Here is a 27,735-nt window from a genome sequence, read left to right as displayed (position 1 = left end):
CGCATCCCGCGCGACTCCTGGCTTGTTGTGTTTGGCCCACAGGGCATGTACTTCGTGTCCTCGGTGCTGCTGATCCGAATGAGCATGCCCCCGGAGTACCGCACCATCATCACACAGGTCCTCGGGGAGCTGCAGTTCAGCTTCTATCACCGGTGGTTTGACGTGATCTTCCTGGTCAGTGCCCTCTCCAGCATCCTCTTCCTCTATTTGGCTCACAAACAGGCACCAGAGAAGCACATGACACCTTGAACACAGGCCTAGTACAGACTGCTAACAGGCCAGTGGTGCCAGCGTTTGGATAGGAGAAGGAAAACATGGAGGGGACCAGGGCCTGATATTTTTTAAACAAACGAGATGCTGTGGTAGCGTCTTCTACCTCCAGGTCTGCCTTCCTCCTCCATCATGCGTAGCATCGGCTAGAACGTGAGAGCAAGGGAACTGAAGCCAGCGCTCAGCCGAAAGCTTCCCGTAGGGTTTGAGGCTGGTGCAGCCTGGGGGGAGGTGAGGGGAAAGAGCCAAGAAACTAGGGGGGAAATACACTGGAACTGGGGTGAGAGAAGTCTAAGGTAGCTGGGCCGAACATGCAGGATTCCTGTTTAAGTCAAGGTTCACATGAGAAGGTTATGGCTTCCCCTGGAGATTGCCACTAAAATCAGAGATTGAGACACTTGGCCTCAACTTCATTTTATCAAGGATAACTTATTACATTGCGTGACCTAACGTGAGTTGGCACTCCCCAACCCCAGTCCCATTAAAATAACCAAGAGGTTATTGTTCTTTTCTGGGGATGGGATAGGGTACAATCTAGATATGGATTCTACTAGGAGAGATTTCAAGTATGCCATGTTTCTTGACTTCCTTTTAACTTCGTATATTTAAGAGTGAATTTACTCTGCATTTAATTCAGGGATGTCTCGTTTTTCCTTTTCACCTGTCCCTTGTGCTATGGGTAAATCAATGAATAAATGTTAACTGGAGCAAGTCACTTTCCTATCCTAGAACTCCAGTTCTTCACCTAGAAAAAGAAGCTGTTGGAAAATATGTAGAACACTCAGAAAGGCAATTTTTTAAAATCCTGAATTTCATTCCCAGGAAGTCTCTGTTTATTCCTAAGATTTTATTCTGAAGGTGATTGTGTTTTAGTTTTCTAGAGGCAAAACGAAGGTTAAAGCCTAAAAAGTTTACCTAAAAGAAAAGCACTCTTAAGATTAGATCAGCTAATGGGAGATTCAAAGCATACCCAACAGGCATTGTTAAGGGCATTTATTTTAGCAACCACAACATTCTTTGTAAAGCATCATTTTAATGGGCTTCTCTCGCAGATACTTTAGTTAGCTCTTACATATACAGATTTATGAATCAGTCTTGGTGCTCAAGGGGCCTATTGAAGTAAGAGATATCATCGTACAGAGAAATGCAATTAAGTGGAAGCCTGAAAGAGCTCCCACGAAAAGAATCTGGCTCTCGCCTTCACTTTTCCTCAGTTAACCATAAATATGCCTTCGGCAGTAGCTGCCCCTGAGACAAATAACAGGAAACAATCACGTGATGAGCTGGGTGATGAGCTGGGTTCCGGAGGAGTTCTTTTCTGAGACAGCAAATAGGTGGCAGCTCATGCCTTGGGAATGGCTCCCTATTAAATACCCAGAAACAGCCACCAGCCAAAGCCACGAGTTGTCCGCCTCACATCTCTGTATCTTCAGAATTGGAAGAAGAATGAGAGGCTGTACTGTGGGCCTGTGCAAAAGAATAGAAAGCATCTGTAAATGCGGACAGCAGGAGAGGGTCGGTCTGTTCCATCAGGGAGCAGAGTCGCTCACTAGAAGCCAGGTGACCGGAATTCTACACTTGGCTTGGTTTCCAGCTTGCTGTTTGGTATGAACAAATGTCTGTATGTATTTCTTTTCTATAAAGCTAGCATAGTACTATAATTGACTCCCTGTAGAGATTTTGTAGAATTTGTAAGACAACTAGAATACTTTCTTGGTTAAGCAGTCCAGAATGTGGTCAGTGGCTGTTGTGTTCTGGTCTGAATGTATCTCCCCCAAATTCATATGTTGAAATCCTACTCCCCAAGGTGATGATGGTATTAGGAGACAGGACATTAGGAGGTGATTAAGTCCTAAGGGCAGAGCTGGGATTCGTGCCCTCATAAAAGAGGGCCCCCAGAGCTCCCTAGCAGCCTTTCCACTAGCTGAGGACAGAGCGAGAAATTGGCAGTCTGAGCTTGGAAAACCCCTCACCAGACACCGAATCGGTTGTCACCAGGGTCTTGGAATTCCAGCCTGCGGAACTGTGAGAAATAAATGTTTGTTGTCTATAAGCCACCCAGTCTATGGTATTTTGTTATAGGAGCCCAAACAGACTAAGTGTATATTAAAAATTAGAATTTGTTGTTTACATCACCAGTCAGTAGAATTAAATGAATGTAATGGAAAGAAAAATAATATAAAACTTTCAGAGTCTTGGCTTTGCCATGTTTCCTTTATGAACTTGGTAAGTTCATTTTGGGACCTCAAGTTCACATATGAAAAGAAACTGGACAAAAATGTAAAACTGAGACTTACCAAGGAATTTATCTAACTCAAATCCATACAGAAAAATTTACTCTTCCCTCGTAATAAAACTTGAATACCTGCCTGTTATTTTAAAAACAATACTGACTCTAACCACCACCACTCATTTTCATGCTTACTGTGAACAAGACACTGTTCAAAGCACTTTAATAGTTTTAGTTAATATGATCCTGATAACAGGATCCTTGTTTTATACAAATTATCCTTGTTTTATAGGTGAGGAAACTAAGGCACAGAGAATAAATCCATTTGCCCAAAGCAGAACCAGAATTTATACTTGAATGGTCTGATTCAAGTTCATCTGAGTCAAGTTCCACTCCCTTTGAACTTTATAATTTTGGAACTTGGAATTTTATGATTTTGATAAACTTCTTCCTTTTATTTCTTGGTTTATCAAGAAATTCTAGACAGTGACTGTCAACTCCATGCTATGAAAAATAAGGAATTTGTTGTTCTTATAATAACTTGATTTGCTGGTTATCATTACATGGAACTTTGCAGTATTTTAGGCAATCTGTGGTAAACATCAACATGAGCTGCATCTGTCGTAGGGCTTTAGCACACTCTGCTAAGTTACGTTACTCACTCGTTCTTTTGCTGCATGCGAGCCATGCTCCGCCTCCGCCAAAGTTCCTTTTGGGGGCTCAGGGTGGGCATCCAGTGGCTCAGCCATGGAGGAAACAATAGGCATTTTCTTAGCCTGGAAATAATCGTAGGCCTTCTTTCCACAGACTAAGAGAGTGACACTGTTCCCACTGCTCTGGACTCTGTCCACCACCTTCTCATAGGGCTCGTCCAGCACATTCACCTCGTTCACTTCGATGATGATGTCATCATCCTCCAGCCTAGCCAGCTGGGCAGGGCTGCCCTTCTGTACCTGGGAACAGACGTTCCGAGTTATCACTTCCAGGCACAAGGGAATGTTAGACCAGCTTCCCCTTGGAGGAGAGATGAGGAGTGGGAGTATTTATTCTTAACCATATTATTATTTTTCCTTGAGGTACCAGTTCCTTGAGGTACTGGTTTCCTTGAGGTTCCAGAAAGTAAGCAAGCAGTTAAGTGCGGTGCTCTGATGCTTTTCTGTTTAGGAAAGCTACGCCCTCCATACTGAAACAAGCTGTGTTACAGGGGATGACTATTACATTGTATGTCTTCTGGTTGAAGGCATTACATTTCCTAGGTCCCCTGCATCATTCCCAACTTGAGAGCTCTAGGGATCGTCTTCTCACTGGCAACCCTACAGGGTAGGGGCATTATGCCAAACGCACAGAAGCAAACAAGCATCACCCCAGTCAGCTGATGGTGACTGTCAACTATAGTCATGTCAGCTCACTGTTTATTTGCTTTAAAAGTACAGTTGACCCTTGAACAACACAGGTTTGAACTGCGCAGGTCCACTTATATGTGGATTTTTTTCAATAAATACTGTAAATGCATTTTCTCTTATGATTATTTTTTTGCCAAACCTGTAGAGAATTTTTATAAGAATTTATTTGGTCCAAAACTGATGACATATGCCATGGAGCAAGATCTCAGATGAGCATTATTTATTTATTTAAGAAAATCTTAACGATTTTCTTAATAACATTTTCTTTTCTCTTACTTGATCGCAAGATTATAGTATATAATACATATAACATACAAAACGTGTTAATCAGCATTGTTATCGGTAAGGCTTCGGGTCAACAGCTATTAGTAATTAAGTGTTTGAGGAGTCGAAAGTTATACCGCACCCCTAACCCCCACTCCATCTTGTTCAAGAGTCATCTGTATCTAAAGAGATCATCAGGTGGAACAGATGTTCAAGAAACAAAAGATGTGAACTTAAGATGACTCGTAGCTATCTTAAAGGTACAGGACCATGACAGCATTTATGTCATCTCCCAAGTGAGATGCTCAATGCAGGCCTTCGGGAGAACCATCAGTGAGTGGGAGAAACTGAGACCCCCCCCCCCCAACCGGGGCTGTGTCCATTGGGCTGCCGGAACCAGATTACCATACCTCTTTGACGAATGTGCCTGGCTGGCCCAGAACCGCATTTAGGTGAAAACCGTAGCCATTTTCACCTTTAACCAGCCTGCACAGTTTAGGCTTATGATCTCCAACTTCCTCTGTAGTGTCCGGACTTGAGGCCTCCAGACAAGGAGTGGGAGCTGGGGCCTCCTTGACAGAACCATTAGGCAGCTCTTGACTTTGATAGTAGAGAAATGGAGAAAAATGAGCCTTTTGAAAATAAAAGGGGAAATACATGAATTGGAAGTGTGAGGAATTACCCTTGATGACATGTGCTGGTTTAATTTACAAGGCTTTGTGCATGTTCCACTCCTCTTCCAGATACATCTGATTGTGGGCTGTAAAATTTCTCTTAGCACCTCAACCAGAAAAGGTATGAAGGAAGATTGAGCTTGGTTATGGAGTAGTATGTATAAACATGTAAACAAATGCACACAAACGTAAAATAGAAGCAGTACAGGATGTTGTACAAGGACCCAAAAGTAAGTCTTAACAGAATTGCTAGTTTCTTCTGACTTAAGTGAGCAAGTCACTGAATAACATAGGTAACATAGGTAATTAACATAGGTATCACGCCGTCTCCCTGTTGGGTGGTTACACACAGTGGATGACTCGCTCAGTATCTCATGCAAAGTAGGTTCATCTGGCCTTTCCCCTTCAGTAAGAGGGTCTTCAGAGCTCCTTAAATGCTTTAGAGACAAGACACCATTTTTATCATCATCTGGAGTACACACAGTAATTAATCGGGAGTGGGTGGATGGTGGCAGCAATCCTAGGGTCACATATGGTATCAGAAGTTAATTCCATCCTTTGCTACTTCTCTGCTCGCCCTCTGAATCTGTTGTACTCTATTTTACTGCTTAGTCTTACAGCCAGCCGACACTTCTGTTATGCTAACTAAACTCCTCACCATATTTAAATACTTATAATCCATCTCAACTCCCAGACCATCCTTGAAAAGAAGGCAGTGATGGTCTTGAATATAGAAGAGGCATAGAACAGGAAACGTGGCTTTCTTTTTTTTAATAGAACTAAGGGCTTTTAGCTGGCTATGTGTTTTAATTGAGAAAATTAAAAGAGTAGATTTGGGTATGGTGAGATCCTGGATCAGCAGTTAAACTGCTGCCCACAAGTGTCCATTTGTTAGGCAATGAATACAAAATGAAGCAACTGAAGGGGAGTACAATGTGTGCTCTGCCCCAAAACCCACTGTTTAGCAGACGGGCTAAAATTAGATTTGGGGTCCTCCAGTTATCATCTGTCTTACTAACCACAAGACCACATCTTCCTTTCTAATCGAGAGTAGTACAGCACAGAACCTTCTATTTTCCCAGTTCAACTAACCTCAGTCCTTTTGGTGATATACGTACAAGTGTTCCACATTTCTTTCTCTCTTTCTCTCTTTAAAATGGAGGAAATCAGTGATTCATTCCAGGCAAAAATACCTCTGACATCACCACCCAAACAAGCAAATCAACTCTATGTGATAGTAGCAGCTACCCTCGAGGCAAAGTACAGTAACATACACTTAATGAGTTTTTATTCGTTCTTCATTGAAATATTTGAGTGTCTAGTATGTTCCCAGAACCAGTTTAGGTGTTTGTTTCATTCACTGATCTCAAAGACCCAACCCACCTATACAACTTACTTCGGGGGGGAAGAGGTTCTTTTTAAATCAGGGTTCTCTCTCTTATTAACCTAAACATTAAAATTATAGTTAAATCATTCTGTCATAAGGTTAGGAGAAGTTGCAAAGGACCTGATACCAGGATCCTCTGTACAACAGCCAGAGCAGTGACCTTCCAACTTCTCGATCTTTCCACCAACTGGGAGCTCACTACTCTGCAGAAATGGCTGATCATTTTCCTAGCAGCTTCAGTTGTCCTAAGCCAAAAGCCAGCTCCCCATAGAACACCTCAAAAATAAATGTCTACTTCTCACATTTAATAGCCTTTCAAATCATTGATGGAACGTACTAGCCTATAGTTTAAAATCCAGTTGTTCTGTACTGTTCATAGATCAGATCACCAAGAGTAATTCTGTAGTTATATTTGCAAATTCTTTCAAAATCTTGAATCTAAGGACTTAAAACTCATGTACCAATCACTTGGCATTCTCTCATCACTACTACCACCTTGAGCTTCAGTGCAGCCTTAAGGATGACAGTTTTACACCTTCTAGTTTGAAGATCAAAGTGGTAATTGAAACAACCAAATAGACAGAATGACCCAGCCAGTCAAAACCCACCAGACTCTCTCATCAGCTGACACAATGAACGCCAGTGCTGACACAACGGGCTCATGAATGGAGTAGTCGTGGTGATGGAAACAGGCTATCCATGGACCAAACATTTTTTTTCTTCAAAAAAAAGTGGTAACTTGCCAAATGTTGAGAGCGTGAGTGAACAACCTTAATGCATGAGTATGTGGCCTTGTATTACCTACCAGTCTGTAGATGTTGTCCGTCTCTTTGTCCACCACCAGCAGTGAAGTCTGATCTCCACCCTTTCTGATCATCTCCACCACACTGTCGTGATCGAGGGCGTCCACACACTCACCGTTGACAGCAACTAACAGGTCATTGGTCTTTAGGCCAGCCTCCTCTGCTGGACTTCCAGAATCTACGTCTTTGATGATTTGACCTAACCGCACCCCCAATAATAAATAAAGATATCAGAAAGACCCCAAAAATCCTCGGATTTCTGCTGGAGCCCAAGGCCCTGATAAAATAGATATAAAAGGCAGGCTGAATACAAACACTGACATCCTTAGAAGCCTATGGGCACTTCATGCAGCCTCATTTCCTGCTCAGAGCTCACTCCAGGAACAAACCCAGCCATTAACAATGAAAGGGTCTTAATGAAAAGAATCATTGTTACTATAATAAAAGTGCCTGGAATTCAGTCTTGACAACACAGCATGCTGAGCACGAAGGGTCAGCAAGTTCCCAGGAAGCCATTGGGCATGCTCATAACCATGCAACTTATGTAGAAGCCACACAAAGCGGGGAAGGGCAGAACAAAACCGAAGAATTCAGACCCTAGCAAACCCCTGCTGGCCTGTCAGCTATTGCGAATGTGCGTGCATGCCTCAAGGATGTGTCTCAGCCTTCTGCCTTAACCACCCTCACCAGATGCCTCCATATCTCAGTTTTGTCCTTCACACTGGTTTAACAAGCTTCAGTTTCACTTTTCCAGCCCGCTGCCGGGTATCTCCAAATGGATGCCTCCCAATGGAATGTATTCCCAACGCCCCTCCTGTAGGTCACCTTCCCAGGGAGGACCTGTGTACTTACCTTGCTGGCTTACAAGGAGTCAGAAAGACTCCTGGTTCTGTTTGAGTCCCAGATCCCGACCCACCGCTGTTTCTCAGATCTAGTGGTATGTTGGAGCTGGTCTTTGCTTTTAATACACCAGCTCATGAGAACCAGATGTGCGCAATACTTCTCAACTTCGCATTCTGTGACATGTTGGCAGCTTGAAGCCAGATACAGTGGAAGTACTTATACCACAGAAATCAACAAATGCCACAAATTAGGGCTTTTTCCCCTCAGAGAGCCGATTTACCAGCATACTACTGCCCAAATCCAAAATTCTGCTTTATCATTCTGCTATGGAGACCCGGGGCTGTCCATCATCTGGCCCCCCAGGTGACATGAAAACTGACCCAACTATGCTTTCCAGCTTCTTGCTGTCCTCGTGCATCTGGTGCGGAATTGGGGGCCTAATGGAACTTGAATCAGACCGGGATGAAGACTTGGGTGGTTATATTGTCAAACTTTCTGCTCTCCTCATACCTTACCTTTCTGTTCTGGGCCTTGCCTCAGATAGAAACCATAGCCATTGCTTCCCTTCTTCATCTTCACCACCCGGGGCTGGTGGGGTAGTAATTTCAAACTGGCTGTTTCCCTCTTGAATTTTATATTCTGCCTACTATGGTGCTTATCAGTCTCCTTGTCCACCAGCAGGAACATGATACGGCTCCCTGACTTCCTCACCTGCAAGAACACACACAGGTGAGGACCAGCATCGATCTCCAAGAACGATGCTGGGAAAGAGAGAAGTTTCCCGATACAGGCACAGTCTCTAAAGGCAACAGAAAATATGGGCTGGCAGGCTGAGTGGCAGCTGTTCTCTTTCCTACCAACTCACTGGTATTTACGGACCTCCACTTCCACAGTTGTAGTTTTTCCCTTGGTTAAGTATGACATCACCCACACAGAGGCTAACTGAAACCAAGTGAGAGCTGGAATTCAGAAAACCCAAAGCGTACTTTGGTGAAGACTAGGAGTTTAGAAAAGAAAACAGAGGTCTACTTTGAATGATCATTCTACCAAAAGAAGTAAGGTTGGTCAATTTTCAAGGTTCCATATGACCTCAGAGGAAAACCGCACAATGTTTTCTTGCATCACACCATGCTAAGACGTAAGATTTGGAGTAACAGGACTTCCTGTGCTCTCCATATGTCCAACTCTATATTCATAGCCACGTTGATTATCGTCCAGCTTATGTTAAAACATGTGAGTAACATGGGCTCAACATTGAATATATTATCAATTCAGAAGAGTCTCCCAATCAGGAACAAAGACCCAAAAGATAATGGTTCTTCAGAACACTTTTCTTCAAGATAACATGAAGCGAGCAAAGGCCTTATTCCAAAACCCTATATCAACACTGCTCACACCGCTAGTGAGTCTTTGCTTTTAATACAAAAGTGCAACTTCTCATCATTATATTTCTCCCATCATACACCACCACTCCTATCTTCCCATCACTTCCAGTGAGAGCAGAGGTAAGACAAGTACCCATTTGGGACATACCTTTTCAACCACTTCTTCATGGGTGGCGTCTTCTACGTTCTCTCCATTCACTTCAATCAAATGATCATCAGCCAGGACGCCAGCTTTCATAGCCACACCTTGGGGTGTAATATCAGTCATGTACACTCCCTTTTTACCTGAAAGACAGTAGGGGATTGGACAAGTGTCACAGCTCCATTACATAGAAGGTATAATACAACAAACAGGAAAAGGTTTTCTCCCAACGTAAAATTAGGACTTCCGATTTTAGGGCGGACTCCAATCGTCGTTGGCCTCTGATCGACAACTGCATGTGTAGCTCCCAGCTAAGCTTGGCACAGCCATCTCTTAGTTGGTCTTTGGTGATTTGAATAGAATTTCTGAGCCCAACTAAATGCTAGGAAGGAATCTCAGGTAGCACTGGCCTCTTGAAGCAGGAAGGACCAAGCCATGCTCACGGTACATCATTGTATCACACTGCCTTTCTCGGCATGTGTAGAATTAGTAGGCTGTCACCAATCATCACAGACCAATGGAGTCAGTAAATCTCAGGCTAAAAGGACAGGGGCACCGGACACACATGGAAGCTGGGCTGGTAGGTGATTTAGGCACTTCTTAAAGAAATGCTGTCCTTTCCAGATATTAATATTCAGTCTAGGCAAAGGTTGCTTTATAATGACTAGATAAATTATATGTAAGGAATAAAAGTAACTTAAACGCTTCTTCCTTAAATACATTTCTCCTGTTACCTTGTTATGTATTTGTCATGGAGAAAACATTTCCCCCAGACAGCTAACCTAAACCACCATGTACAGTAGCCCAAGGGCCAAACAAATGGAATCTGAATTATGATTTTTTTAAACCGCTTTACTGATAACAGATTTCGAAGAACTATCAAGCTGCCCTGAACCATCTATACCCCTGTGTTCAATAACACAGTTGAGAAACACCTCTTAGGGCTAGTTTACATCTCTTGCTACAGGTTAACCAAGCCTTGCAAAGTAGGTCATGTTCACCATTGGTCTCTCTGTCACGTAACAAATTGTGACCCTCCACCAGTGCCGAAAGGACTTGGCTGGGGCAGCATCTGAGGCAGACCACAGGCCACTGCGGCTCTTAGGGTTTCAAGCTCACGCCCAGAGACACCATTACAGAATCATGGTTGCCTGAGCACAGGTCAGCCTGCGCCTCTGAAATTCTAGAAACAGAACTCCTGGTTTTTCCTGATGGTTGTGGTGTTTCAAATCACCATGTACCTCTCGACTAGAGGTCAGGGAAACACCTCAGAGTGAGGCTGGGCCATGGCTGAGGGTGCTGTTCACGTGTCACAGGGTGGGCATTTTTGTCGTGTCCGCCACACTCAAACACTGTTTTACACATCAGTAGCTGCTCAAGAATTTGTTGAATAAATGAGTGACCACCTGGGCACTCTGAGAAATGAAGAGAGATAATCGTCTTGACCAAAGTAGCTGTTATGCAGAAGTTCCTTTGTCTTGCCTCTCATTCCCCATTCTGCCCTCCACCCTCACCCTAAGGGAGCTAGAAAAGAATAACAAAGAAACATCAACCCTCTAACCCTCTGGCCTCAATGGCTCAGCCTAACAAACACGGAGGGGGGAGCCTGGAGTGCACACAGCCACCCCTACCCCCCTGCTGTCTTGATCCCTCATTGCACGAGGGCTGGGGAGGGAGAAGGGCAGAGCACAGCTGCTGTGGGATGGATATCCATAGCAACCGAGAAGTTTTTCAAAGACATCAGTAATTGATAATAATATCTTCTGGAAAGCTGGTGGTTCATGCCCCACCCTCAGGCTCACCTTGGACAGTTTTCAGAGAAAAGCCAAAGCTGCTCCCCTCCTTCACCAGGTAGCAGAGCCGTGGCTGGGTCCACGCCTGCGCTCCTCCATTCATCACAGGGCGTGGCTTCTCATCACTCAAACTTGGACCCAACTCTTTCAAGTCCACCTGTTTTTTCACGGCTTCCTCATAGGAGTCCCCATCCAGAACGAGCAAACTCACTGAATTCCCACTCTTTCTGATCAGCTCTACAACCTAGGAGGAAGAAAGGAAAAAATAACTTTAACCAGGAGCCCTCCATCAGCCGCCAGAGGGGATGCAGGCTCGTTATCTGGCCCCAAGCCTCTGATGGCTGGTCCCTGACACCCAGATCATTAGCAGACAGCACCCCAGCCCGGGCGGATGAGGCTGGGCGTCTGGCACCGACGGAATCGGGGGTATGGCCCAAGCCCAGCCCAGGGGACTCTTACAAGGACCGGTCCTTTCTAGGGATGAATGCTACCCTAGAGCACGACAGGTCCTCCCAGGCCTAGGGACACATGGTGTAGTGAAAAGAGCACCCCCTGGGAGGCAGGCCGAATTGGGGTACAGTCAGGCACTCCCATATGTTCTCTGCAGGAACACGTAACTTCACTAGCTGAGTTATCTGAGCCTCTGCACCTCATCTGTGAAATGGCAATAAGGACCTCATGGGTAGGGATAAGGATTTAGCAAAATAATGAACATGAATTGGCCGAGCCTAGTTCCAGGTATACAGCAAACATGCGATGCATTGTAGACCTGACCCTTTAAATCTAGGAAGGGCTTTCACAGTTCTGGTTAAGTGTAGGAGACTTGAGCAGCTGGCAGAAAGTACACCCTAAAGGTATCCTGCCTTGACGGTGGCAGCCAGGAGAGCTCCCCTGCCCCCCAAAATGATAATCAGCAGAGATGCGGGGGCCGAAGAGATTCTGGAAGGGCCACAAATGTCCCGTTCACCTGCATATGCTCTTCCTTGTCCACAAAGACGCCGTTGATCCTGAGAACTCGGTCTCCGTCCCGGAGGCCAGCCTTCTCTGCTGGGCTGCCCTTCTCCACCACCCGGACCAGGTGGCCATCAATGTCCTTCTCAATTCGCAGGAAGAAGCCATAGCTTTGCCCTTCTTGTTTAGACAGCTTACATTCTCGGGGCTTGAAGGCAGAGGCCATTTCTGTGCTGAAAAGCAAATGGATACATCCATGGGGAAGAAAATCGCATTGGAGTGAGAGCCCTAGAATTCTATTCTTCTAATCACACTGAGTGGCAACCGTGGGCCTACAGGAGGCCCCTCCCAGGACTTGCTCATGATTTCCAAACCTACCTCCCCAAGGGTGACCCTTTCATGTGAGTTTCAGATGCCTATATTCGGGTGGGCACTAGACACAGAGGCCTTCGTTTCAATAGCTTCAAAACCAAATTTCTCTTTGTCCTCTGACCTAAAGAAATAAGGTTCAAATACGTGGCCTACAATTTTTAAGAAAACGCAAGCCCACTTTCATTCAAATATTGGAAGAGCCTGTCAATTCTAAGTATTGAGGATAGATCTGCAGACAAGACAGACCGATACTTTCCCTCTCCTATTGGGGAGAATGTATTTTTACATGTGGTGAACGACATGCTAGGGAAGAATCAAGTGAAAAGGGAGAATACAACAAAAGGTCTTGGGAGTAGGGAATGGGGTGGGAAGAATTCAGAATGGCTTCCTGGAGGAATGACTTGTTCAAGACCTGACAGATGAGGAGTTAGGTGAGTCAGGACAAGACAAGACCTCACTTTAAAAATCAGAGCAGCCAGGCCTCAGAGCTGGCCTGATACATTGCAGATGAGATAGAAAAGTGGTTTTCCAGGACCCTGGAGTCAGAGCAGAGCAGGAATGCCCGACAGAAAAGGATTCCCGTGGCCAGGTCCCATTTCTCCCCCTTGAAGCAGCTTTCATTTCCATCCGTTCCGCCCCTCGTGTGGCGCCCCCTGCAGGAGCAAGGACCTGGGTCACAGGAGGAGGACAGGACAAGTGTGGAAACCAACAGCTGGGGCTTGGCCCCCAGTTATTACAGGGAAGACTCCAGCATAGTTCCAGTGCCTCCTGGCTTAAGCTTTTTCATTCCTAGGAGAATAAAATGGAGGCCAGAAGTGCTGATGAAGGCAGACGCCCAAAAGCAGAAGACAGCAGTCTGCTGGGTAAACTGCCTGCAGGGCAAACCCTCGTGTTCCCTACCAGTATTTCAGAGACTAAACTGCCTGTCCCATCCCTCCTGGAGGGACAGGAACAAATGACCATAGAGGGTCTGGGGGTGGAGGGTGAAGGGGAGACAAAGTGCTCCAGGCCCCCTGGAAGCCACACCATGGTGATTCCAGATAGCCATCTCTGACCTTCGTGCACACAGAGACAGACGTACAGTACAAACCGAGCAGAACGTCTCCTACTGCCTGATAACTTGGCTGTTTTGTGTGTTCTCAGCATAGTCTGGCAGCCAGGCCACACCACCAGTGGCATGAATGACTAAGCAGCAGAATGACTAACAGATAACAAGAAACAACTAGCCAGTGTTTCAAGCGATCCTGAGCCCTCCCGACTGAGTATGCTGGAGAAGAAAAGTGAAGCCATGCCCACTGCGGTCATCAGCCACATCTGGAAAAGCTTAGCCGCTCTGCCATATCATGACCAACCACCAGAAAGATAATGCTTTGGGTGGAAATGGAGAAAGTGGGGCGTGAGGAGAAGAGGGCAGCACCAGAGAGTGGTTCCTCCCTGCAGGCATCTGTGTGTGGCCCTGTGACTCTCTGACCTTTTACTTCTCTTTCTGCTAATTGTCTAGCCTGCAAGCCTCAGGGACATTTTCCAGCTCAAATCCACATCTATGTCCAAACTAACTCTTGATCCCTATGAGCTCTCACTTTCTTAGGGCTGAAAAGCCTTGAAGGGGGCAGGAAGGGGAGAGGAAGCCCTCAGAAATTTGGAGGTAATTACAGAGAAACCTACAAAATTCAAATCTTATGAAATTTGAGACACGTCCTTATAATGAAAATAAAGGCTACAGGAAACTGTTTTCATCAAGAGATAAGGCTGTTTGTGTTCAACATATGAGTGCTCATTTCTAAGGAACCTATCCTAAAATTCAGCCATTCACACACACCCTTCAGTGTCAGCCAAGGATCTTAATCTCTTTCTGTAGATCCAGGACGAAAATGAAATCTCCATAGTCATTTGGGGAGGAGGGGGAGAGGCTAAGTATTCTTGTGTCTCAATACTCAAAAGCCTGATAAACAAGGAAACACAGATCACTGTTTCCGGGCAAAAGTTCAAGTTGTCTTGTTTGTTTGAAGTTTTCAAACAGTCACTCAGATCTGCATTTCTTTGATGCCTCAGGCGTTTATGGTCAGAGATTCTTTTTACATCTAATGTTGAAGCCCCCCAAAATGAACCAGTTCACACCACAGAAACACTACTCAAAGTGCTGATTAGAAAACAGCTATCGCTTGAGCCCTGGATTGCCTCCTGCCACTATGTCTGCTGTCCCCGCAATTCAGCCACCGAAGGTTTCATGCTGGTGCCCGTGCCAAACTGATGAAATGGTATTTAACACCTTCAAGTATACCCGTGGGGAAAGCTGATCAAAACCCCCAAAGCCTAGCCTTCCATTGAGCCTTTGGGATCCTGAAGCTACTCCTTTTCCATCTTGTAGAGAGAAGATTCAACTAGGAGTCCAAGGAACTGGGCTCTGGTCGGGCTCCAGTCCTGGGTCTGTCTCGTCCACATGCCGGTGTTACACTGGCCCCTACATCAGGGCTGAGATCACTCACTAGAGCAAGATTCACTGTGGCCTGATGACGATGGCTGGGAATCGGAAGGACCTTTTAAGGGTTGTGTTTCCTGTTTCTTCAGTCCCCAACCCCGTCTTTTGCTTCCTGAGAAAATCTGGAGATCAGACCCCTACAGTGGATAGATATGTAACTAGGGAAGAGCTATGGATTTCTATACTATCATATCAGCAACCATCCAAAGTCAGAGTACATTAAATCTTCAGCAGCCTTTATTTCCCCAGTTCAAATAGGCAAAATGAAATACTGGAAATGAAAGAAAGTTATCACTATGACTGAGGGCTGGGGGGGGGGGGGGTTCAGTCCCAGACAACAAAGTCGTTTGTCTGGGGGAAAGAGAACAGAATTCTTTTTCATCAATTGTAATTACTAATCATACCTTAAGACCCCACCTTTCCCCCAAAGGATTAGATGATTGCTATCACGATAGACTATAATATGCCCGTGGTCAAGGAGAAAAATTAGCCACATTTGAGAAGGTAGGAAGGCTAGGTAGTGACAACAAAAGAGGGTAGGTGAGACATCTGGATGTAGCCAGAGAAGAAAGAAATAAAGACACTGGGCAGTTTCCCACAGGAAAGGACTCGCGGGTGGGTGGCACCCAAGAGACTCTTCCAAGTGCAAGGTCGGCCAAGGTTGTCAGCCCCCAGGCAGCCATCTACACAGGTCCAGGCAGGGTCCCGAGCCAAGACCCACGCTCTGCAGAGGGAGCAGGAAGTCGGAGCCCAGAGCTGCTCCCGAGAAATCTCAGACTATACAAGTAAGACCCAAATAGCCAGAAGGGCTCAGCTGGGATGGCGGAGGCTGAGAGGAAATCTCATTTGTCCCTGTTTGTGGAAGGCCTTTTCATAGCGGGGCTAGCTGGGGCAAGCGTGACACCCCATTTCGCATGATCCCAGTGTCAGTGGGGCTGCTAGTAAAAGCGTGCCTGCCCTGTCACCCTGTGTGTCCAGAAGGTCTCCATGCCAAGCTAATTGCCAAATGTGGAAATGTCCCATTAAAAAAAATCACTCGGGTGTGACTGCTCACAAGCCTACTCAGGGGACAAGGCTGGAACGAAAGGATTTTAAAGCCACTTAGCTCATCAAAAATCCATGATCCCCTGTGAAACATTTGCGCCTCAGGGTCAATGGGAACCTGACAAGAACCCAAAGCATTTCCCAATATAAAAGTGAGCATGGTGGTGAAAGCAGAGTTATTTTTCTAACTCCGATGAGCTCCCAGATATTATTTTGAAAAGGAATCCTGAAGTTGCTATAGACCAGCTAAAACACAGAGCAGGGGAAAGCAAATTCTTCTGAAGGAAAAGAAATGACAATGGCTGGAGAAGTGAAGTCAGTAAGAATTATAGGACCTTCATTCACCTTGTCAATCCTGGAAGTTGCCCACCCATGCCCGGAGGCCCCAGCTGGCTTCAAACAGATAAGCTTCATGGAAGAAATGGTTTAAATCTATAGACAATCATCATAAATCACATTACCACTTGAGAACATTATGGGTCAAGCTGGTACATTATCTCATTTAATCCACACAATCACTTTCTAATTTTGATTCTAAATCCTAGCTGCCCCCTGCCCAATCACCTAAAGAGATTTATAAAAATGGATGTCAGACCTCCCTACCCGCCAGATCTACTGACTCAGAGTTCCCAGGCTTGAAACCTGAACATAAGCATTTCTAAAAAGCCCTCTAATTTAAAAAACTAGTGCTTAAAACCACCCTTTGCTGCTCCTAACATCCCCCCCTCCGTCTTGGGATAACCCCCTCAGGGGTCAGAGAAGAAGGTCAAGGGTGGCTGAACTACTAACAGCCACCCTGAGCTCACCTTAACTTGAGAAACCAAGGTGGCAGCCTGGTTAGGAGAGGCGCTTGGATCCTGCCGTCCTCAAGAACCAGCTCTGCCCACACACAGTGCCCTAGCGAACAACACACGTCTGTGCCTCCCTCCCCACGTCCTAGCTCTGAGCCAGGCAAACTTAGAATCAAGCAGATGTAAACAGCCTGTAATAGCCCCCGGGGGCTCTTTATCCTGTGAAAGAAGTCTGAGGCACCGCTCCCCAACCCCTAAACCTAACTGCCTTGAGAGCTGAGACCATTTCTCCTCCCCCACCCCCCAGTGGGTTGAATCCCAAGCTCCATTCATGGCTGAGGCCCTACCAGCCATCCTGGGAGCCCCTGAGTAAGAGGGGTGCTTGCCAGCCCTACTTCACAGCTTCATGCTCCCTACCAACCTCTTCCCTCCCCAATGAGCTTCTTCACTTAGCATACTGCCGCTGTGAAGTCTGTTTAGGACCATGAACACAGGTCCTCGACTTACTACAGAACATCAAGAAGTCCTGTCACCCCAAACCTGGTTTCATGCTCACCTCACACGTAGATGCAAAACACTGTTATTTGGTTGATGGAATAAAGCAAAACACCACCTCTCTTCTCAAGGGACTTTATAGTTGAATAGGGGTGAAAGAAAAGCTTCAGTACAAAAACGGCGACCTCTATGAGCAGAGTATAAACGCCACGAGCCCTACAACATGGGACAAGGGAAGCTTCACAAAGGAGGCAGGACTTGACGTAGATCTTGACGACAGATGGGTAGGGACAGAAATTTCAGCAGGTACAGAAGCAGGTATAGACGCAGAAGAGTGTGGACATCAGGCATAGTAGTGGGAAAGTTTGGGGTGTGGTCAAAGGAGCTGAAAACCCAATGTGACAAGAACAGCCAACAGGAGGGAATCCGTGGGTGACAAATGAGATGGCAAAGGCCTTGAATACCAGCCGAAGGCATCTGGCCTGAGTTTGGTAGTCAGCAGGCACTGACTACCAAACTCAAGGCTTATAAGCCAAGGGTGACAGGATCAGGGCTGGGATCCACAAAGAGTAGGTGATATGGAGCAAAAGACACACTGGAGGGAGGCCAGGTAAGAGACGGTTGTGCAAATCCTACTCACATGCAATAAAGGGCCTGACCCAGCATGGGAGCCGTGAGAATAGCACAGAGGTGACAGGTGGAAGAATTATAGTGAGGACCAAGTGACAGATTGCATTAACTCTTCAACCCTGTTCCCAGACGTCTCCCCATAGAGATGGCCTCAGACAGGACAGGTGCAACCACGTAGGTGTCCAAACTACTTATTTACACACTGACCACGACTCGTATCCAGGAGGTACAACAGGTCTACAGCTCCCAGGCATGTCGGAGCCCACAGGCCCGTTACTCTCCCTGACTATTGCTTCCTTCACTTTCATGTAGTTTTGTCGAGGGTTCACGGTCATGCGGAAGGGGCCTCTTTTGTACAGAGAGGTGCACGTACAGTTAAATCTTCTGAGGCCACAGCTCATTTGAAAACAGCTTGCTTTTGGCTCCTCTCAGTTTTGAGTTGCAAGAATACTCTAATTCTATAGGCATCTTCTTGTTCTGTTTGCTTCACCATAAGGGCCAGTCATATACTTTCCCTGAATTTATTACCTTAGCTCAATTTTTTCTACTAACCAACCTTGAACCTTTCCTGCTTCAAGCCCTAGATGACCCTTCTGTTATGGACTGAATTGTGTCTCTCCTAAAATTCATATGTTGAAACCTTAACCCCCAAGGTGACTGTCTTTGGTGATAGGACCTTATAAAGAGATAATTAAGGTTAAATGAGGTCGTCAGGGTGGGGCTCTCATCCAATCGGACTGGCGTCCTTATAAGAAGAGGAAGAGATAGCTGGAGTGCATGGGGACAGAGAAAAGGCCATGTGAAGACACAGCAAGAAAGTGGCCGTCTACGAGCCAAGGAGAGAGGCCTCAGGAGAAACGAAACCTGCTGACACCTAAATCTTGGACTTCCAGACTCTAGAACTGTGAAGAAATACTTTTCTGTTGTTTAAGCCCCCCTGACCCCCGTCTGTGGAATCCTGTTACAGCAGCTAGGAGACTAATAATACATCTGAGTAATGCTGCCCACTTGACTGGGTGTTAGAAAGGGAAGGGGTCAAAGAAAACCAAGTTCATGCCTTGGTGACTGGCCAAAAAGTGATTCCATTAAACGATGGCGCAGTCGTGAGGAATGAGATGGCAAAGTCAGTCTGAGATGGGTTTTAAATCAGAGGACATGGCAGCACTTCCTGCAGGTGGATTGAAATGTGGGCCTGGAGCTCAGGAGAAGACGGACTAGCGTCTGCACAGCCGTGCTCGGTGAAGCCTACGAGGAGAATATGAAAAAAAGAGGGCCAAGGATAAAACTGTGGGTAATACCCATAGCTCAGTGACAAGAAGACGAGGCAGAAAAGGAATAATCAGAAGGCCTTACAGTATAGTCAGAACTCTTTTTAAAGAAGAATTTCAAGATAGGATAGTTAACAATGCCAAATGACTCTAAGAGGTAAAGAAGATGAAAGCAGAACATGCCACTAAGTTTAGAAAATGGAAGTTCAGGATGGATAAGAGGTTAAGAAACAAGTGGATAATAAATAAGAGGTGATGGATATAGATACATCTTAAAATAGATAAATGAGACAGGTGGGAGAGCAGCTTGAGGGAAAAGCAGAGTTGATGGATGGTTTTATTTTGAATGTTAAGAAACCGTCAGCATGTTTGTATGTGAGGGGTTGATACGGTGCACGTAGAAAATGGGTTTAGCCTTGGTGAGATGGACTACTTTTACTGGGACAGGAAAGAAGAGAAAAAAAATGAGATAAAGAGGAAAATAAAGGTCACTTAACTTCAGCTTCCATCTTTCCTGCAAACTGGTTGAGAAAAATCAGGAACTTGGAGAATATGGACCAAAATATCCACCAGGCAGAAACTAATAAAGCAGGGACTGAAGGAGCAGTTTCAAAAATTAAGGGGTTGACACAGAAAAAGTCATCTTAAAAGAGCCTTAGAGCAAAGTAGTTTCCAGTAACAAAAAGTTTCTAGTGCCACATAGGTACATGACTGATGTGAAGGGGATTTGTACATTTCCTTCCATCTTCCCCCAGCCTTCTAGTCTGGGTAAAGGACGTTAGAAAGAACAAGTTATAAACCGAAACCCAGTTTTCAATCGTGTTGTCACCTTGCGTTAGCTGTGAGAACATGAGTGACTTCCTTAATTTTGAGCTGAAGATAGAAGCACGCCCGGAATGGACAATGCACGTGGACACAGTGAAGATCCCTGAAGACAGGACATCTAAGCACAGTCTCTGGTACCGAGGGGCCCACTCTGTGATCACCCCCTTACCTGGCCTCTGAGGGGAGGCCTGATGCAATGGGAACCCCCTTGTCTGGGAGAACATCTGAGCAGTGGTCCTCATCTTTTCAAAGCAGACAAGGAGAGACTGAATAACGGACTAGGGATGGGCGGGCATCTTGATTCTGTCTACTCACTCCAGACCCCCTCTGCAAAGTTAATTACTGTGACTAAAAAGTCAGGGCGGAAGACTTTGTTGTCCCTTTCCCCACCCCCCACCTCCCCATCCCCGCCACTGAAATAAAACTCAAATAATGAACTCAGATTTCCCTGAGCCCAGAAGTCTCATGAAGTCTGAAAGCTAGGGAATTATAAAAATAGAACAAGTGCTGTGGATCAATGAGGTGTGAGTGAGATTCCAGGCAGCATTTACAGAACTTCAAGGCTCAGTGGCCAGAGTTCTGGGGCAGATGAACTCTAACAGACGTGAGCCCAAGAAGGTAAACCATGAAGAGACCCAAGGAACCGAGAAGGGTGGAGGAGATGGGTTGAGGGAAGAATTACTTTATAGAGAGAGATCTGGCCCAGGTATGAGCCATGATAACCAGGGACTCACTCATTAGAGAGCATCCCTGAACTTCCAAAAGATTAGAGAAAGACTGTGAGATAAACAGCATTCTGCTTGGAGGTGGAAAAACAGAAGGGAGCTGTTTACCAGTGACAGCCAGGCACAATGACTACCAGCAGGAAGGAAAGAGCCCAGGGAGGGTCTTCTCCGCCAATCTCCCAGAGTCCAGGATGTAGTAGGATCACTCCATTAATATCGTGACCTACTACCGTTAGTCATGCGTACTCTGGCCTCACCACCGTCCTATCTACTAGTAATTAGGGGTCAATGATGCAGTCAGCATTCACCTGCAAAGAAAACATAGCCGCTCCTCGCAAGGCACTTACGTAACCAACCCCTGAGCCATGAAAAAACTAAACGGCAAGACCTTAGCAAGAAAGCGGGTGAATAATATTTAACCCTAGTTACTGCGACTATGGAAGACTATTTGATTATATAACCTAGGATGTAACTATAGAGTAAATGATTTGTTTCATGAGGGGAAGAGAGCACAGGCGACCTCGGGTAACATTCAACCTGGATGCATTGAACTCCATGCTGGTCTATGAAACACTTTGAACTTCAGCGAGGAGAAAGCACCATTCCTGGAAGCGTTTCCAGGCAGAGCCACACCACGGGCCTCCCGAGGAATGCTGCTCCTCCATTTGCACACATGGGGAAAGGGTGAGACAAATCACAGGACTTTTGTTGCAAGATACAGTTGGTGGAGACTGGTGATGTTACATCAGCAACTCTAGACAGTTCTAGAATTCTCCACAGCCATCAGTCCTGACCAGGGCTACCTGCCCATTGCCAGGCCTGTCTGCCTTCTTCCAGAGCCTGCCTCAGAGCCTCAGCACACACCATTTCTTCCACCAGCATGAAAGGAGTCCAGCTGTACCTCAGCTGAGCTTGACAGATGTCTCGAGCAAGGAAGAGATAGAAGCAATTCGATTTCATCCTTCTTCAGAAATATTTTACCTAGAGCAGAGCCTGTACCTTTGCTGCTGATAATATATTTAAGGCCACCTGATGTCCTCCTTTGAAAAGCAAGACCTGTGGAAATTCAAAGACTCAACACTATTAATTTTAAATAGTTAATATCAGCTAAGAGGAGCCCTAAAATACGTGTTTGCTAACTGTACTTACCCACTGTGATAATTACTATTTGGTCTTAGTCAGCAACAGATTTCAAATGTACGAAATTAGTGAAATGTATTCCATTGAGAATTACCGTGTTTCCCCGAAAATAAGACCTAACCGGGAAAGAAGCCCTAGTATGATTTTTCCAGATGACATCCCCTGAACATAAGCCCTAATGCATCTTTTGGAGCAAAAATTAATATAAGACCCGGTCTTATTTTCGGGGAAACACGGTACATGGAGAAGAGGGATCAAGGAGCCCAGTGAGTGATTCTTCTTTCTGATTTACGATAAGGAATGGAATCTGGTTATCTCGAAGTTCATTTGGCCCGCTGGTACTAAATACCGCCCCAACCCCCATGAACAATACTTTGTCCTATATGGCAGGACTCTGGGCTGGAGTTCAAAGTCTTCCCCACTTTACTTGCTTATCTAAGAGTTCTGCAGGCTGGGAGAGAGATGGAGTTAATATTGTGTGGAAACAGAGATGCCCTCACAGATAGGCTACCCCTGTGTGGCTGGTAGAACTGGTACCTGAACATAGTCAAAGCGTCCTGAGGGTTGGCTGGAACAAGGTATTCCCCCAAATTGGCATCTTGTTTTATGAGATCCTTTGAACCTGCATTTCTACCCCCTCACTTTTGTTTGTATGTACCAAAGTCTCCTGCCTCTCGTTGCTCCCAGTCACTGCTGCATGACACACTTCCTTATCTTGCTCTCACCATGTTGGTCTCTAAAACCTCACTCAAGAAACAAAAGTCCAGACTCTTGGCTCAGGGCTTCAGGCCCTGCCTCATTCCTCTCTGCTCTCGGCCATAGCCAGCATGCACCTTGCTCAGGCCCCATGCTCTGCCTGAAATACTGTCCCCACTCTGGTTACTTACTCATAGTAGGTCTTCAGCAAACATTTTTTCCAAGTGAATGAATTCAAGACCTACCTATTTTCAAGGCTCAAATTTTAGATTATATACAAAACCTTTCTTGACCAACAGTCTGAAGGTATCACTCCAGCCTCTGAATTTCAAGTATCATTTATATAATCAATAATTATATAACTATATAATTTATATAATCAATTTTTAGCACCTACTGTGGGACAGATACTGAAGCTCAACCCAGATCAGACCTGTCCCGCCCTCAGAGCCCAGAGTGAGGGGGGAGGGTTACTAGGATGATTTTAAATGCTGAAGAGCATGGGTGCTGGACTATAGAAAAGAAAACGTTTGGTTATTGTTACAATTTACTGAGTTCCTACTAGGCTCCAAGCACCAGCCGAAGTACCTTTTATATGAGCTCTCATGTAATCCTAATGGTCCACTTTACAAGAAAAAAAAGTTTCTGAAAATTTAAGTCGGTTTCCCATGGCTATTTGGATAAGCAACAGAACCTGGATTCAAACCCAGTGGAGTCTGGGCTCCTTTCACCCTCTCCCCAGCCTTCCAATCCTGAGGGGTCTGCTCTGTTAGGGGACTAAGTAGTCAGGCTGGGAGGAGGAAGGCATCCCAGGTATAAGAAATAGCACAGGTGAGTTCAGGAATGGTGAATGGCTCAGAATGCCCTGAGCACAGGTATATGTTGAAAGGAAGAAGGAGGTCACGTTAGACTGTAGAGTGCCTTAGACTCAGTCCTACAGATTACAGAGAAGCTTTAGCGTTTATGTTGGGTGAGGATTGGAGTCTCAGAAGCTGGTAATTCTCTCAGAGCAAGAGCAAACCCTCCCTAGCTGCCTCGGGGGTAAGCCAGGGGCTATCTTTCCTGCTTATCAAAACTCCTGGGTTCCCTCCTTCCCTGGGGTCATGCCTCTCACAAAGCTATCTGAAGATCATCAGATTAGTAGGACTTCAGGTATGCTAGACTCGAAGCACTTCCCCAATCTAATCCTCATAACACTAGGAACTATGTTCAAAGGCCCATCTGACCAATGAGGAAATAGGTTTAGGGAAGAAGAGTCTGTCTGCTCTGGAATGCAGGTTTCCATTTCCAGCATGCTGCTCCTAACCATTTAGCCATGACACCCATCAGACAAAGAGATGAAAAGAATCTGGGCGGTCCCTCATGAAGGACAGAAGCTGCTGAGATCTGGAGAAAAATGTCTCCCTCTAACTTGCCAATCTCATCAAATTTCTATGCAACAAATGTGAAAATCATTTAACCAAGATGTGAACCAGAGACGCCCAGTTCCCCGCCATCAGACTTGGGACCTCAGACTGTTGTTACCTTGATAAGGGTCCAGCTGCTCACTGCACAAAAGCCAAAGCTTGAGAAACTGGGTTAGTGTATTCAAAATGTCGGCACTCTGGGAGGATGGCATTCCCCCCAACTCCCAGCATGGCCAAAAGGTTTTATAGGCAGGTAAGGAGAGGCAGAACCAAGGGAAGTGGAAGTTGGTCAGGCACTTCCCAGAGGCTGGTTTGTTTCAGGGATAGGAGTGGATCTTATACAGACATGAAAACTTCTTTCAAGTCATTGAGCCAGGTATACATAGGGTCAGAAGTAAACAGAATCATAAAAACTGGTATGCATAGTAAATATATAGTAAACAGTCATTAAGGTTTGGTGCGAGGGGAGGGAAGCAAAGAAAACTTTCAAAAAGTCCCAAGCTAAACTACACTATTAAATCGAATTCCACTAGAAGTTTAAATCTCAGAATAGAAGATATAGTGTCACCGTTACAAGATGACAGGAGAGTATCAGTACTTCTCTTCTCCTTTAGAGCAGCTTATCAAAACATCCCGATTCTGTCCTTGCAGCTTCTTTCCCGCCACACTAACTGCCATTGATCCAAATAGCTAAGCATCTACTCTCTGCCAGGTGTTGTTCTGAGAGCTGGGATCACAGCACAGTACCACGAAAGACAAGATCCCTGTGCTCTTGAAGCTAAACATCTGGCAAAGGTGGTATCTACAAAGCAAACAAGACGACTTCTGAAGATAAAGGCTACCCATGAGGAGATACGGCGATGGGGTGGACAGGGGAAGGCCCTTCCTGGGGAGGTAACCCTTTAATTAAAACCCAAGTGCCCAGAAGGAGCCAGGCGTCTAAGCTCCAGGACCTATCATACTTGGTGGGCTGAACAGAACAACTGTGATCGTCTAGTCTCAACCCCTTTTTTAATAGACGAGTAAATCAAGGCCTGATGAGATTAAAAGACGGGCCCAGGTCTCCTGATGGACCGCAAGGCTGTTTCTCCCACTATCCTCGGAGCCTTTGGATACACACATTTGAGACATACGCACGGGTGTGTTTATACTCAAACACATCAGTATGGTTTTATTTTCAGTACAGCCTTCAGCAAAAGAGGAGAGGCTTCGATAGATGATGAAATGGAGGCTGCAGCTGGCTAAGTGATTTGTCTAATGGCCTGTCGCTAAAAACTGAATCAAACCCCAGGTTATTTGCAATCCACCCCCACGTTATTTCTTCTGTCCAGCCAGTGGTCTATGAACGCAAGACATCATTACTAGCAACTTCATAGTTGATGGTGCAAAGAACATGCAAAAGAGTCAAAGATAAGAACAATTTACTTAGTCATAACATACAAACTCAAAGTCCCTGAGTTATTTGCTGCAGGAAAGAACACGTGACCCCAGGTAACTAGACAATCATGACCTGACACAATCAGTGCGTCCGACTTGGGGACACAGTAATGACAGCATGTGGGTGCAACACTGCAGGGACTACAACTAAGGAGGAATGTGTCCTCAAGAAGCCAGCCCAGACCAGGATTCTCCTTGGCGGGTGAGTCCTTAGAAGAAAGTCACATGTAAGTCCCTTGATCTCTCTGCTTAGAAAAGAAGCTACTAGCTGGTTACCTACCTGCGCACAGGAGAACCATCTCGGTGAGTGCTAAAAAAAAAAAAACAACCCAGATTTTTCCGACCTACACGAGACCCAAAGAAGTAGACAATCCAAAGGGTAAAGCCTGGAGGTCTACGTTTTAAAATTCCGCCAGCCTAGAAATCCCTGTTTCTCCTCATTTCTCCGTGCTACAACGTAATGAAAAGAGGAGCAATGCCTGTGTTCATTATCCAGTGGGAAAGTTAAGCCCGTTGCACCCTTTAAGACAACCTCTAACACCCAAAGCCCTTGCGTAGAGGGATGGCGCTGTATCTCGTGATCTGTTTGGTCTGTCGTGTCACTCCCTTTGGCTGACATCGAAGCCCCATACAACCCTGGGAAGCTTTTTCTGAGGATCGTCACCAACTCCTTGGTGAAGCAGATCCTCACCTACAAGGGTTGGGGCATCTCCAACAGAGAGAATCTTGGAGAGAGGTCAATCCCTCACCCCACCCCACGCCACCACCAAAGGGGCCTGGCTCCTCCACCGTGAGCCTGACTTATGCTCTGGACAGCCAGCTACTGCTTAGAAAAGGAAAGGGGAAAGGAAGAAGGTGCTTCGGGCCCAGGTGGGACACAGTCAGCTCTTACCTGGGTCTAGAAGAGGAGCGGCTTGCTGTACTGGGGAATTTACTGTCTGCTGGCGAGCTGTAGTCTTGGAACTCACTGGACTTTGAACGAGGATTGATTTAAAAGCTGATGTATTTAACAGAGACGCATGGTCTCAGTTGAAGTGACCTCTGTCCGGCTTCCTGCCAGCTAGCTTGGCCCTGAGCAGGACAAACCCCAAAAGCCCTCAGCAGACCCAACACACTGGCCCACCTCCCTAACTGTGCGGGATGCCGGCCCCTCCCAGAAAGGAGGAGGGTGGAGAACAGGAAGGACAGCCTCTGCCTTCTTTGGTTCCCTCCCTTCAGCAGATGCCACCGTCACAGCCTTAGGAGCCTTCACTATCTTCCATCCCAAGGTCAGGGCTGAGGCTCACCTGAGTATCCTCACCCACTGAGGTTTGCCCGGGGAGCAGGAACCTGTGAGACGCCCACCAATAGAAGGCCAGGAGGCTAAGAAGCCCAGTGAATGGAGCAAAGCCCCTCCCGTGCCCATCCTTTTTCCTGTCTGCGGTGGGAATTCTCACTGGCTCCCTAGGAGTAAAGCCTGGGCTCTTACTTCCCAGGTCCCTTCCTCTTGCTAGGCGCTCGCTCTCTCACCTGAGGGTGCTCTGCTTCTCTTCTCAGCTGTCTTCCCCTTCCACACTCACAGCCTCTCCAGCAAGCCCCGCCGGACAGGTGCAAGGCACTTCCACAAGCTCCTCTCAGCCGGCCACCTGGGCAGTGTGGGGGAGCCCCGCGCTTGGCTCAGCACCCCAGCCAGGACCAGCAGCTGATCCCTATCAGCAGCACCCACACAGGCAAACCCAGCACCCGGCTCCTCACTGACCTGGATCCTCAGCCCACACTGGAAACCAGGGCAAGAGATGGCTTTAGGCTGTGAGGCAAAGCGACCCACTGGCTGAGCAGGGGGTGGCCTCTCCCTCCACCCCCATGCTGGAAGGGCCATTTGTTTCCACTGGGCTTTGGCTGCCTCCAACAAAGACATGGCCCAAGCCAGAGGGTCCATGGTTGGAAATGACAAACACCTGAGCAGCTAACTCAGGTCACCTCCACCTGATGCTGTGGCCCCCTGAGCTCCCTATGTATCTTCCAAAGTAGAAAGGAGGAATGGGGAGAATCTGGAATTAAGATCAAAACACCTGGGTTCAAATTCTGACTGCCGTTTCCCAGGTGTTTGATCTAGTTTTTTCTCCCTCTGAGTCTCACTAAGCTTCATCCCGTATAAATAATTCTTACTGCGTTGTTTTTAGAAGTTTCCTTTTTTATATTGAGTCAAAAAGAGCTCTCACTCCTGTCCACAGGTTCTGATGGCTCCCTCTGAGCTGAACTATGTCCACTGTGTAGATATATAGCAGCCCTTCAAATACTGG

The 27,735-nt window shown here is 46.2% G+C and overlaps 3 protein-coding genes across 8 annotated transcripts in view; 2 read left to right on the top strand and 1 right to left on the bottom strand.

Annotated features, from left to right (window-relative positions):
- Nucleotides 1–14,262, top strand: part of GPR89A (G protein-coupled receptor 89A) — a 45,585-nt gene extending 31,323 nt beyond the window's left edge. For 2 of the 4 annotated variants that reach the window (XM_081025797.1, XM_081025800.1), the window contains one exon: nucleotides 43–2,323. In XM_081025797.1, coding sequence (XP_080881923.1) covers nucleotides 43–249 — 207 coding nt within the window. In that variant the 3' untranslated portion in view covers nucleotides 250–2,323. Of the gene's footprint in view, nucleotides 1–42; nucleotides 2,324–7,072; nucleotides 7,275–13,660 lie in introns of those variants that run through there. The other 2 variants (XM_081025798.1, XM_081025799.1) reach the window with 2 other exon arrangements.
- Nucleotides 1,070–26,550, bottom strand: PDZK1 (PDZ domain containing 1). Of its 3 annotated transcripts, XM_081025796.1 has the most exons (10): nucleotides 26,346–26,371; nucleotides 25,734–25,763; nucleotides 12,162–12,378; nucleotides 11,204–11,438; nucleotides 9,408–9,544; nucleotides 8,390–8,585; nucleotides 7,034–7,230; nucleotides 4,578–4,799; nucleotides 3,163–3,453; nucleotides 1,070–1,737 (listed from the first exon to the last, which is right to left on the bottom strand). In XM_081025796.1, exons 3-10 carry the CDS (start codon nucleotides 12,369–12,371, stop codon nucleotides 1,684–1,686), a joined length of 1,542 nt encoding a protein of 513 aa, XP_080881922.1. In that variant the 5' UTR covers nucleotides 12,372–12,378; nucleotides 25,734–25,763; nucleotides 26,346–26,371; the 3' UTR covers nucleotides 1,070–1,683. The 3 variants fall into 3 exon arrangements, with proteins under 3 accessions (XP_080881922.1, XP_080881921.1, XP_080881920.1); XM_081025795.1 differs by lacking the exon at nucleotides 25,734–25,763 and having other exon boundaries at nucleotides 26,346–26,550; XM_081025794.1 differs by lacking the exons at nucleotides 25,734–25,763; nucleotides 26,346–26,371 and adding an exon at nucleotides 12,524–12,638.
- Nucleotides 25,541–27,735, top strand: part of CD160 (CD160 molecule) — a gene marked incomplete at its 3' end in the record, with an annotated part of 34,314 nt that continues 32,119 nt past the window's right edge. The window contains exon 1 of the mRNA XM_081025811.1: nucleotides 25,541–25,655. The remainder of the gene's footprint in view (nucleotides 25,656–27,735) is intronic.

Source organism: Rhinolophus hipposideros (genome assembly GCF_964194185.1).
Source record: "Rhinolophus hipposideros genome assembly, chromosome: 19".
Lineage (NCBI taxonomy): Eukaryota > Metazoa > Chordata > Mammalia > Chiroptera > Rhinolophidae > Rhinolophus > Rhinolophus hipposideros.
This window is presented reverse-complemented; position numbering and strand designations above follow the sequence as displayed.

What these genes read in the sequence shown, in the direction of transcription:
- PDZK1 (XM_081025794.1), bottom strand. Translation starts at nt 12,546, where the DNA reads ATGAAAGGGTCACCCTTGGGGAG. An exon ending in CGGACAACATCTACAGACTG is followed by an intron (nt 4,800 to 7,033) that starts GTAGGTAATACA and finishes TATTTTCAAAAG; the next exon opens with GCTCATTTTTCTCCATTTCT. An exon ending in CAGGCACATTCGTCAAAGAG is followed by an intron (nt 3,454 to 4,577) that starts GTATGGTAATCT and finishes GTCTGTTCCCAG; the next exon opens with GTACAGAAGGGCAGCCCTGC.